The sequence below is a fragment of the Canis aureus genome, chromosome 6, assembly GCF_053574225.1.
Source record: "Canis aureus isolate CA01 chromosome 6, VMU_Caureus_v.1.0, whole genome shotgun sequence".
In the NCBI taxonomy this organism is placed as follows: Eukaryota; Metazoa; Chordata; class Mammalia; order Carnivora; family Canidae; genus Canis; species Canis aureus.
This window is the reverse complement of record NC_135616.1, coordinates 53038652-53051351: the sequence shown is the minus strand read 5'-3', so window position 1 is coordinate 53051351 and position 12700 is coordinate 53038652. Positions and strand designations below refer to the sequence as shown.

The 12700-nt window shown below is 42.4% G+C and overlaps 1 protein-coding gene across 2 annotated transcripts in view; it reads right to left on the bottom strand.

The window, feature by feature from the left end:
- Positions 1–12700, bottom strand: part of PRRX1 (paired related homeobox 1) — a 72932-nt gene that overhangs the window by 10956 nt on the left and 49276 nt on the right. For both annotated transcript variants that reach the window (XM_077901622.1, XM_077901621.1), the window contains exons 2-3: positions 6314–6489; positions 1911–2092 (exon numbers count right to left, since the gene is read on the bottom strand). In XM_077901622.1, the coding sequence (XP_077757748.1) occupies positions 1911–2092; positions 6314–6489 (358 nt within the window). The remainder of the gene's footprint in view (positions 1–1910; positions 2093–6313; positions 6490–12700) is intronic.

The following is a 12700-nucleotide window of genomic DNA, read 5'->3' as shown; positions in this document are numbered from 1 at the left end:
TCTAGTATTTCTACATAATCTTTCAAAATAAAATAGAACATTTCCAAAAAAAGGCACACATAAACTGCATGTTAATAATTACAGTTAGATTCACACATACAAAATATGTGTGATGCAGGCACCAGGGCTTCACCTTTCGCTGAGATGCAGGCAGTCTGATCCAATATTAATCAGGGAGGATTTCAGCCCTACCCACACACTGTACCGCCCTCAGGCTTCCACTGGTAAAGACTATGTGGCAGCCATCTGGATGGTTTAGAGCTGGTGTGAAAAGTTCCTAATTGGGACCCAGGCAGGAAAAGGAGCAATACTTTCTGGTCATGACCAAATTCAAACCAGAGACCTTGAAACATCAAGCTTTGAACCACATCCATTTCCCAAGCCATTTAGTGAGTCTGTGAGCTACCAATATTTATCGAGAAACAGAGCAGTCTTCTACGTATTGAAAATATTAAAGAATATGTGATTTCACAATGGTCTCCAAAATGTGTTTTTGGTAAGTCCTATGGGAAAAGAGTCTAAATTTTAAATTAGATATTTAGATAGGACTGATCTTTTGAAATCAGCGAGGCTTACTATATCTGAGAGCTATAGAAATTTCCAATTTCTCAGGCATGGGGTCTCTAAGTACCAAAACCAATGTAATTCAGGCTAATTTCACAATGGGGGATTTAAAAGAAAAAATCCAAGTACATTCATGGCATTTCTTTCAAGGAATTGATTTGGAACAGAAAGAACATTTAGGTGAGGCCTTATGTTTTGATTAAAACCATCAATTTCTGTAAAATATTTGCATTTTACAAATGTGGTATTTCACATTAGGAGTTCAGCTTTAGCTGGAAGATAATCTCCTATAATTAGTTTTAGACCTTTCCTTAAAGCATTAATTAACTTTAGCAATAAAAAAGGCAAATAAAAGCATAATAAATGAATCTGTGAATACTTCCTCCACTGTGATTGGCCAGAGAGAGCACACAGCCTTGACCTGGTTTCTAAGAGTACTCAGGTTTAGGTTCAAAGAAAGGCACTTTCGAACAATGAGGATGCTTTAGGCACTTGGGTCTCAGCTTCCCCTGGACATTAACTTGTATTATCTGAACATCATAATAAATGGAGATTAAAAGCCTCTCCAAGATATTGAAATAGTACTCTGTTATTTGCTTCTTTAAAATTCTTCACCTTTTAATATAAAAATTTTGTGTAAATTATACATTGCTTTTATATTTTAAATGCCCCGCACAGACAAACTGACCCCAAAGAACTTCAGATGCATAGGTAAGAATTTACAATAGAACAGGAAGGTATTTTTGGATCATAAGACATCCCCACCTGCTAATAATGGACTGTGGCCATGAGCGTGATCAGAATGGTCGTGGATTTCCCTTCCTTCCCTCTCTGTCTGTCTGTCTGTCTCTCTCTCCTTCCTTCTTCCCTTCCTTTATCTTTCCTTCCTTTTCTTCTTTTAATTCAAAATCAGTTTTACTGTAAAGTTTGCCTTCAAGCTTACACTTGGAGCCTTACAAGTTAAATTTCTACTTGAGCATGACGAAACACATCTATCTTAAATTTGGAAATGGAGTCAAGTTTTGTCCTGAATGGTTGCAAGAGGGACTTGGGACATAGCTTAATGATCTTTTCTTTTAGATTCTTCCCCATCTTTGAAACCTTTGCAAGAGTTCCTGAGTCCAAGAGAAGATTGCTGATGGCCTGCCCTCTATCTTCTGCCCCAAACCCTGCTCCTGGGGCAACTAGTGATCTCCCGTGAAAATCTGGGGGTGTCAGCAAGTTGAATGTCTCTGAAGAGGTTAACCCAGTAAGAAATGTCAGCCAGCTGCACCAGCAGCTTTGAATGTGACCGACCGCTGAGAAACGTGTGGAAGTGGAGCAAGGGGGTTGGGCCAGTCATTCACCTGTACGGAGAGGCCGTCCCCCAGGAGAGATAATCGGTGGGTCGTGGAGCAGGACGAGGTACGATGGGCTGCTCCACAGCAGTCACGTCCCCTGAGTAGGATTTGAGGAGGGAAGCGTTTTTATTGGCCAGCATGGCTCTCTCATTCCTGCGGAATTTGGCTCTTCGGTTCTGAAACCACACCTGGAAGAGTGTCAGGAGGGCAGCAGGGCACAAGGAGGAAGAGGAAAACAAAGATGAAGAGGTTACACAAATAAGAAACAATGCCCTGGCCAATGTTACTGTATAACCCCTCCCCAAGGAAGATGCAGGTACAGAATTCTTCCCACAACAATACAAAGATGCCACAGTCCTTCCCTGCTGGGCCACAGTAGTGAGTTATTCTATCAGCAGAGAAGACTATGAAACAGAACCTAGAGGGACTTCCATAATCATGCCTCCAGAGATGAGATCCACCACTAACCCACAGAGCAGCAAAATATGGGTTAAGATCCTGTTGTTTTGTCATCAAGGAAAAGAGAGAAACCTTATTAGACTTCTGCCATGGATACCATGACTTAAAATGTTTTTGTTTGTTTGTTTTTCAAAATTCTTCAAAAGGTGAAAATATCATCTACTTTCAAAAAACTTATCACACATTAAAAGAAAATTCCTCATCTCACAAATGGTGCCTGCGGCAAGAATTGACAAAGCAAGTGGCTCATTTGGAAGATGCAAGGAGCACCAGGGGAAGAGCAAAGAGATAACAGGGAAGAGCAGCTAGAGACCGTGTCAGCTATAGCTCATAACACATATAGCATTTATCAAGTGCTACTAGGGCCAGGAACTCCCATAAGCACATTGCATACATTATTACTTCTACTTGTCATGGCCATTCCATACATTAGGTTTTATTTGTTCTATTTCAGAGTTGAAGAAACAAGGTTTGATGAGATTAAGTAATCTGGAAGTTCACTCAAATAATAAATGGCTGAGTTTCTGTGCTCAAGGACATCTGACTCATGGTCATACAAGTCTTCCAAAATGCCATGGAATTTTATACTATCGTTTACTCATTCAAGAAATCTTTATGGGGTCCCTGTCCTGTTCCAGACTGTGCTAATTGCCAGGAATAGAGAGATGAGACTTAGTCTTTCTTCATAAGCAGCTCACAGTCTATTAAAAGAAGACAGACATGTAAGTTTGAAAAACTACAGAACAAGTCTTTTAGGTACAATTACAGAAATGCATAACAAGGCATGGGAGAAAGGAATTGTATGGTTTGGAGTTGAGGATAGTTGCAGGACTCCTGGGAGCAACATTGGTATAAAATACCATGAGGCTGGTACCCCTTGGAGTTGAGTCCATGGAAGGGCCCAGGCAGAAAACAGGAAAGGAGAGTTTGGACCTCGATTTCAGGCTTCACACATGCCCAGCTCTTTTGTTTCTCACATGTTCCTGGCATTACTATTACATTTATCATTTTAAATTCAAAGGGATCATGTTCACACCTGCTGTATATCATCCACTGGCTCTCCATCACTCACAGGATAAAGTCAAAACTTCTTACCATAGAACACAGGCTGTTCAGGAATTAGTTCTTGGTCCACCAACCCAGCCACATTCTGCATCACTTGGACCTCATGCACTGGCCCTCCATCACTTCAGCTCCTCCCGTGGGCTCGAGACTACCAGATGTATTCAGTTATTCCCCCCTTTCGTACTCACACCGAATGTTCCCTCTGCCTGTGGTAGTCTCCCACTCCCCCCGCTCTCCGCTCAGGTGTTCAAAGACTTGCTTGTCAATATTGGACTTTAATATTGCCTCCTCTGTAAAGAGTTGTAGTGGAAAGAACGTGACTTTAAAGTCTAACAGAGTTGGATTGAAATACTGGCCCCACTACTTAAAAAATTTGTCATTGAATAGTTATTTAATGCCTCTGATCCTTTGTCTCCTAACCACATGGAGAAACTAATACTCACAGGGCTGTCATGAGAGTTGGCACAGAATGGGTGCTTAATATATGTGTATTTTCTCCCCTTTTCCCTGGGCATATTCCCGCCTCTGGTCTATCGCCAATTCTCATATATTCCTTTAGTGTAGGAATCATCTTACTATATCATAACAGTATGGCAGGTGCATCCATCTTCTCTGCCTCCAGTCTACAATACCCTTAAGGAGAGGGCCAGTGTCTTACTCACCCCCAGTAAATCAGAAAAGTTCCAAGAGTCTAATAGATGCTTGATAGATGTTTGGGGGTGAGAGGCAAGAAAGGAGAGGAAAAAGAAAGAGAGGAAAAAAAATGAACTTTGCAAAAATGATAAGATATGGCCTCCATCCAAGAGGATTCTAGTTGGGGAAGTTGGCTCACATACAACTCAATATAATAGGTGTCCTGTTGTGATAAATGCCATAAAGAAGGCCAGGGCCAGAAGAGAGCAATGCAGACTAGGGGAAGGTGAACTTCATGGAGGAGGAATAGAGTTGTGGAGGGAGAACTCTGTCCTGCTCACATACAAAATGTCCACAGGTCCGAGGGATTAGAACATAGTAGGGTGAGAAACGAGGAGAAAATAGTTTCCACATATAAGAAAGCATTTGTTTATCGTTGTAATGTAGGGTAAGACCAGCTCACAAACTGCTCTTTCACATTAAAAAAAAAAAAAAAAAGATTCCAGCACTGCCCAGTCCAGGTATCTGTATTTACAATTCAAATCATCAGGGTAAAAGTGGTGCTTCTAGGTACTGTGGGTTATTGGTCTAAAATTACTCATTGCACTGCAGCAGGCCAGACTTGGGGCATAGAAGATATGGGGGGTTTGAAGGGAGAGGAAGGGATTTAAGAGTGGAAATCCAGAGCATGTTTGGAGAGCTGTGGTTAGCAGCATGGGAGAAGAGGATGTGGGAAGGCAAACCTCAGGGTTTTGCTTTGGATGGCGGAATCCAGACAGCAAAACTGAGTCTTGTCCCTGCAGATCCTGTGGGTCATTCTCACCTGAGCCGTGAGGGATTGCCAAACAGTGCTGAGTGCCTCACACTTTCTCCTAACCCATGTGGGTTAGGAGTCTAGGCAACTTTCCCTTTTGTTGCTGACCTCTTGTTTTCCCCTACAGAGCACTTCTAGGTGAGGTCATTGCTTCCCTATGGGCAGAACCCCCACAAACTTTCTCAACAGGCTGAAGGGATCTTCAGGCCCCTCTCCATCAACTCAACAAGTGTCCCTTATTGTATGCCCCATCTCATGGCACAGACATGGTTCCCACCCCAATGCCCACGGGGTCTAGCTTAGGTCCCTGTTGGCCAAGAGATTTGTCAGTTGCAGAAAGAAGTCCCTCAAGTCCAGACTGAGCACAAATATACAAAAAAATAATTTCATCAAGAAGACAAGACAGATTGGCCTAATCCACCCCTCCCCTATCATAATGGCAGCCTACCACCAGCTCTATAGAAGACAATGAATCTCTCTCTCTACTTTCAGCAGGGAGAGGAAGGCACTTCTTGAGGAAGTACTGAGCCAAGAGACTCTTACTTATCCAAAGTCTCTCTAGTGCTTAAAAGGGTGAACTTTGCATATCTGCAATCAAATCCCAGCTGAGCTTCTTGCTGGCTATGTGACACTGGGCAGAACACTGGAAACTCATTGGGCCTCAGTTTCCACATTTGCAAGATGAAGAATACCATCCACTTCACTGAACTGGCATGATGATTAAACAGACTACCTCATGTAGAGCTCTTGGCATATAAGGGTTCAAGTAGTGCTAGTTAATTCTATGATTATCATCATTATAACTCATCCCAGGTTGTATTGTTTCTAGATATCTGTATTGAAGTTGATGTGTCATGGCATGAATGTTGGAAAGAAAGGCTGTTCTCTTTCTACACTGTCCTATATGCCCTTGTCCTTCTTCACTTCACAGAAACACAAAACCATCTACTGGAAGGAGGTCTTCACGCAGTTCCCAAATGTGAGGTCTTTGATGTACTCATTTCCATTCCCACCCCCGTCCACGATTATATGCATTTATAATAAATTTCTTGCAGGTTTGTACACTCCCAAAGTCAGGGAAGGAAAACTGAGGTGGGAGCAGAGAATTCATCTCTGTGGCCATCCTAAAGGTCAAATCGAAAGCTGGGGTGGAAGATGCAGAGTCAAATGCTCAGAAGGACAATGTCTGCACCGGGAATGTGCAAGGGCAGGTAGCTACGAGGGGGGAGACTCGTAGCAGGGCCTATTCTGCCCACCTAAGGGCTTAGAGTTGATTTTTAAAAATACTATGCTGCCCAAAGAAACCCAGTTAGGGTCTGATTCTGTCCTCATGCTGACTCTTTGTCATCTTTCTTAGTAGGAGCACCTGCCTGAAACCAATGACTGGTGGTTGTGAGCAGTCTGCAGAGACACGCCCCTGATACGGTACTTGGGTTACCTGCACTCTGGCCTCGGTGAGGTTCACCCGGCGGGCAAGGTCCTCTCGCACGAAGGCGTCTGGGTAGTGTGTTCTCTCAAAGACGCGCTCCAGAGCCTGCAGCTGGCTGCTGTTGAAGGTTGTCCTATTCCTCCGCTGCTTTCTCTTCTTCTTCTCCTCAGAGTTCAGCTGATCATCTGGAGCAAGAGAAATAGATGCTAAGGAGCGAAAGTCACGTCAGGGGTCCCCGTTTACACTCATTTGCTGAACATCTACAGTAAGAGGTTGTTTCTTCTGCTCACATTCTTAATAAAGTGTTAGAGCAAATGTCACTTTCAGTGTTCAGATGGGGGCATTGGTGCTTTTGACATCACAGGCCAAGGACCCCCCCCATCTCCGGCTGCTGCTTCTAAATCTGGGAGCAGGTCTGAGTTGATAGGGAGACATTTCTTGCATGACTCTTGAGGCTTGTTTTTGCAAAGATGGCTAAAGGAAATTTTTACTCCTAACCACGTTCTCTGGAAGAAGAAGGGGAAGACGAGTAAATTGCTTTGGACCTTATTTGTTTTATGTTATATTATGTTCATTTATAGTTTCATAAGCAAAGAAACCAACTATTTCCTGGTTCCTTCTCCTCAACATACCCACATAAACACAAAGGCAGAGTTAGAGAGGAAAAAATGTGTTCAAACTGATTAGAGGGACTCCTATTTTATCACGCATTTCCCTGGAAACACCAAGTCATTCCTAGCTACATTTGCTCAAGGCTCCATGCTCTTGCTAAGGCATGCTTCAGAGGCCCCAGCCTAGATCAGGGATCGTGCTCTGACACCATCAGCCCAAGCCAGCACTGGCCTGGGACTTGCCCTGTGAGAACACAAGTACAGGGAACAGTACTGAAAGGTCTCTGAAACACTTTTACCCAGAACCTTTGGAGAATCATGAACCCAAGTTTTCACCTGTGAAGTTCCCCTCCTTGCTTTCCTCTCAGTTCCCCCAAAGACACCTTGGCAAGCTGCTCATCCAGCCTGCCCACAGAAGTAAGAGGGTAGCATGCTCTAGTCCTGCTGCCCGTGTCAGTGTTGGTAGGAATGATGGTGGTGTGAAGCTGAGCGGAACACCAACTGTGCTACCACCCACATCAAACCATCCCCATGAGGTCTCAGCCACTACAGAGGCCATGCAGTGCCCAGAGATTTAGAGCAGGGAAGTGCCGAGGCCCAAGACACATGCTCTACCTGATGAACTGAACTTCTACTTCCGATGGCCCTCCCTTCAGACTCTGTGCTCAAAGCAAAACAGGGGAAATGAGAGTGAGGACAGGGGAAAGCAGGGCTTGGTCCCTTGCTCTACATTCAATAGAGAGTAGGTCTCAGCCATTTTTTTCAAACATGTGAGGCATTCTGATCCCCTCTAACTATAAATGCAAAACACACTCAAGAAAGCAACTGGGGGTGCCTTGGTGCTCAGTTGGTTAAGCATCCGACTCTTGATTTCAGCTTGGGTCTTGATCTTAGTTCAAGCCCCACATTGGGCTCCATGCAAGGCGTAGAGCTATCCTAAGGAAAAGTAATACCTACCTGAGCTGTAATATTATTCTTATCACAAATTGAGGGCATGTTCCAAATTTGGGTGGGGATTCAAAGTGCAGCTTAAATCCAGGAGCTCGTGGCCCAGATCTCTTAGTGCCTGACAATGAGGCCTCTAAGTGCTTTTGATCAGAGACTCCTTCTTTATGAATACTGCCTTTCCAGAATAGAAGTTTAGAATGGACGTTTCCTCTGGATATTTAAAATACCCAGATATAGTAAGTGCTTGTTGAATGTGAAATTTTTCTTGTCATTTTTGTTGAAAAATCCCATATGATTCCAATTCCATTCCTCCAGCTAAGAAAGTGCTGACACTCATTCTTTCAGTTTTAGTGTTGTGTTCACAGTTGACCATCTCAACCAGGAGCATTGCTTTGAAGAAGTTGCTATGACACTTTTAGTAAGAATGTCAGGTCTGTGGCATCCTGAGAATGGAGCCAATTTAATTATCATGATTTCTGGGATCTATCAAAGCCTGGAATATTCCAGCCGATATCCTGGTTATACCACTATTCACCTATCAGAAAAATTCATTTACAATTACATCCACACTAGAATTCAAACACCTGGGGTCAAACAACACTCAGCAGTTGCCTTACGTCTGAGTTCTCCTTCCAATTTAAATATTTGGAGGCTTTCATGTTGTTCTCACTCCCTTTCCCAAATCTTTTTGTCTAGAGTTCTACCTGCCTTGACCTGAGGTCTCTCTAGGTCATCCAGGCCTTTTTGATAGCACTACAACCTGCATTTTATGAACCTATTAAACAGAGAAGAGCTCTGGAAAAAAATCCATAGATTCCATACCTGCCCAGGACTGAGACCAATTAGACAGAACCTAGGCTATTATGTTTATTCATATAAAGGAAACACTTTATTAAACCAATCCTATGATTTGTTTTCTTCCCTCAAGAAAAGTCTTTCTCAGGTATAACCACAAATTCCAAAGCCTTTATGCTGTTTTATGAGCCTTTTCTTATTGTACGGCCAAACTGTGATCAAGAACAAGAGTGTTTTATGTTTTGTTCTCAGTACTACAACCTGCTACACAGTCTCTTGGTAGTTCTTTGAAATCTTCCACCGTTCACTCAGATCCCACCAACTGTCCACTATAAACCACCAGCTCCCCTGACGTGGGAGTAAGGGAAATGGAGAATTATAGTTTATGACACAGAATAAATAGCTATGATGACCTGAAACGAGGCCAGCAAAAGTTTCCCAGTGACTGTTCTTGTTGTTTTTAAGAAATGAAAACACCAGTCCGGATCATGTTGAAGGTGAGAAAAGACACACAAATAACAGGGGTTCAAGGAGTCTGGATCTGGCAAATGTCCTCCAAAGTGCAAGTATAATGGGAGGAGACAATGAGCGGGCAACTGAGACAGTTTGAGCAGCAGCCCTTGGGCTCGGCTGTCTTTGCTTGCTAACCACAAATTGTGCACTCTCTGTTTTCCTCCAAGAACACAGAAGACGGGACCCAACACAGTCTCCTGGGCTGCATGAGAGGAGACATAAACATTGCAGAGGTTTACAAATGTGGGGCGTATGAAGGGCCTGTGATAAGCACTTTTAGCAGATTCTAGAGTCTGGTTGAATAGAGGGGAGAGAATTCAGTGTGTTTTTATTATTGCAGGCGGGTCATCTTTTTTGTAAAATCAATTACGGAGAAGGCTGATTTTAACACATGCTGTCCAAGAATACTGATATCCAATTGGACATCAGGAAGCATCTCATACTTTGGAATTCTGAAGTGGGTAGGAGTCACCAAGCTGCAAAATAACCAGAAGATGTGGATGTATTTTTATCAAAATTGTAATATTTCTAATCCAAGGTGTTTATGGATTTTATGAATGATTATGTATTTTTATGTATGTCATGGATGATTGAGTAAATTGCAAGTATATAGTTACGGCCACGATTTCTAATAAAAACCAGCAAAATGGCCTTGTGAACACAGGTGTATTTTCACTTGGAATCATGCGTCATAAAACACTGGCATCAAATGAAGCCAGAGAAATTGTCTAATTCCACCCTCTTATTTTATAGATGAGGTAAATGAAACCTCAAAGAATGAAGTGACTTCTCCCCAAAGCACAATACCAGCTATGCCTGAGCCAGAGCTAGAAGCCAGCACTCCTAATTCCACTCCAGTCTCAAGTGCAAATGACAATAGTCATGCTGTATGAAGCATCAGAGATACAAATAAAAAACAACTACCCTGGGGAAATTTTATGGGAAATACAAGTTTTTCCAAACGAGCTATATAAAGAGGGTCTAAGATGGAGGGTCTGTGTGTATCACATGCTGTCATTCCTACCAGAATAGTCTTTTAAAAAATGTAAACATTCTCATCTAGAATAGCTACTTTGATCCAGATGTTCTTGAATTTTCTTTTTCAGTGGCCTCCATAAGTCTCTGCTTCATCAATTAAAAATGTGCAGGGTGATTTTTGCACAGTAGCAAACCCCATCTTCCATCTTCTTTCCACATCACCATATTAGTCCTTCACTTTCTTTCATTTTAGGACACAGTTCATAATCTCTGTTTTCTGTGACACATCCCAAATGTTACCTCCTCTAAGACTTTGCTAATAATTTCTATCCATATTGATCTTTTAGTCTCTTGATCCCTGCATATGTTTTAGTGTATAATCAAATACTTTAAAAAATTATGGTTCAGTTCTATCTGTGCAAATGTTTGTCACCTCAGTGGACTCATCTATTCCTATAGAAAAGATTTAGTTCTTTGAAATCTTCCACCGTTCACTCATATCCCACCAACTGTCCACTACAAACCACCAGCTCCCCTGATGGGTCCCTTGATAAATTACATGACAATAAAATCTTGAAAGAGTCATGATAGTACTGTGGCATAGGAGCAGTCCTAGAAAATTAGAACTTTGGTGATTCATCTGAAGTTTTAAGGGGCTGAATAATTTCTGAATTCCAATTATGCTTTCTAACAGTCCACAGTAAATAATTAGGTTAACAGTATCTTTTTTGACTGGAAAACTTTACTTGTAGAAGAAAGAACTTTCACCATTTCTTTTTCAAATATGTTAGTACTCAGATTTACAGATGGGAGAAGCTGTGTGGTTCTGATTCCCTTGTAAATGCAGGAATTGGTCCTTCATTTTTATTCCTTAGTAGAAAAGCAGCTCCAAGATAAAGGAACAGTTTAAAGAAGCAGAAACACAGGTGAGAAAGAGATGCTACAGAGAATGTGTCTGTGATGGATTGGGATATTAGGACACATGTGAGCACTGCTCCAGGAAAAGGAGCCTGAATCTTCTTTTCAGGGATGCGCAGGATGACCCTTGCGCATTCAAATACAAGTTAAGGGGAACAATAGCTCTGTCCTTGGCTCTGGGCTGGAATTCACTATGGACTCCACATCTGGCTGCCAAAACTGCACTGAAGGGTGGGTGGAGAAGACAATATGAGGAGGGCCATCCTCAAATGGCAGGACCAGGCAGCACATGAGACCCCTTACTCACTGCAGCTTTGCACTCGCCAGACAGGCTCCAGTTAACTCCCAAAGACCCCAACCCTCTTCTGCTCTGCATATGGTGGGAGAAGCCTTGGAGATTCCAAATAGGTCAGCCAAATATAATTTAAAGGTACAGAAGAACATATTTTAGGAATAAAATCTGAAGAAAAATGTGTTTCGTATGCCTGAGTCACATCAATTTGGAAAGAAATCTGATGCAAGAAGATAAAACGCCAGCTTCAGTAGCAGAGACCAACCACCACATCAAAGCTTGCCTTCTTCCTTTTGGTTGAAAACATGGCAGGCAAGCGGATCTAAAGAGCAGCCCGCTGATCATTTTATGGGCATTGAAGAATGTTTTCAAAGGGACTTACATTGCACAACAACTACTTACTTTAATGGGATTTGTGTGGTTCGGGCCCTGCAACTTTTGGAAAATTGAAGGGAAGTATAATTGCAAAAGCCACTAAAAACTGTTTAGCTTTTATTGCAAGGCCTATGAAAAGCAGCAAGATACAACTGTGGCATGCATTTGAGTTTCTTTGGTTACACTAAGCTCCAATTGCAATTAGGACAGCATCCTTTTAATATGTGCCCTGATAAATGGCACATGGGTCATTTCACTGGCAACACTGTTGCCATGTAGACTGAGCCTAGCGCATCACAATGACAAAAGCCAAGTTTAACAGCACATCCGCACCTTCTCAACAGCATACCTGGGATCCTCCAGCACTGAATCCCAGCAACTGTCAAGACTGACCAGGTCTCTGCCAAACAGATGCCCAGCTATGCAGCTACATCCACCTCCAGGTACATCGGCACACTGCAGCTGCCAGACCTTCAACTTCACACGATGGTTTCTTGATGTGCATATTTTTTCTTTACTGTTAACTTGGCAAGTAACACTACTTATTCTTAGTTGAGTATCAGTCCTAAACCTTAGAAAAAGCATGAAAATACCTCAAATGTAATTTTGGGGACATACATCTTTTGGAGAATGAAATGCTCTTATGAGGTAATATTATTTTTAATAGTTTTGACCCAAAAGCTGAGCCAGTAGTTCTGTGTAAAGCTACAGCAGCTTTCTGTAGAGGTAGCTCAATGTTGATCTCTCTCATGATAGCTGACTCTTCTTTGAAAGACAGAACACCGAAGAGTCTGAGGTTTCCTCATGGGACTTGTACTACTTTTGACTCTTCATCTGGCATAGTTCCTTGCACCTCCCCAGGACAGATACTTTCCCAGAGAGCCAAAACTCTGAATCACCTTATCTTAACTTTAACTCTCTTGAGACATATTTTTGAAAGGATTCCTAATCAGAACCCCCATGGAG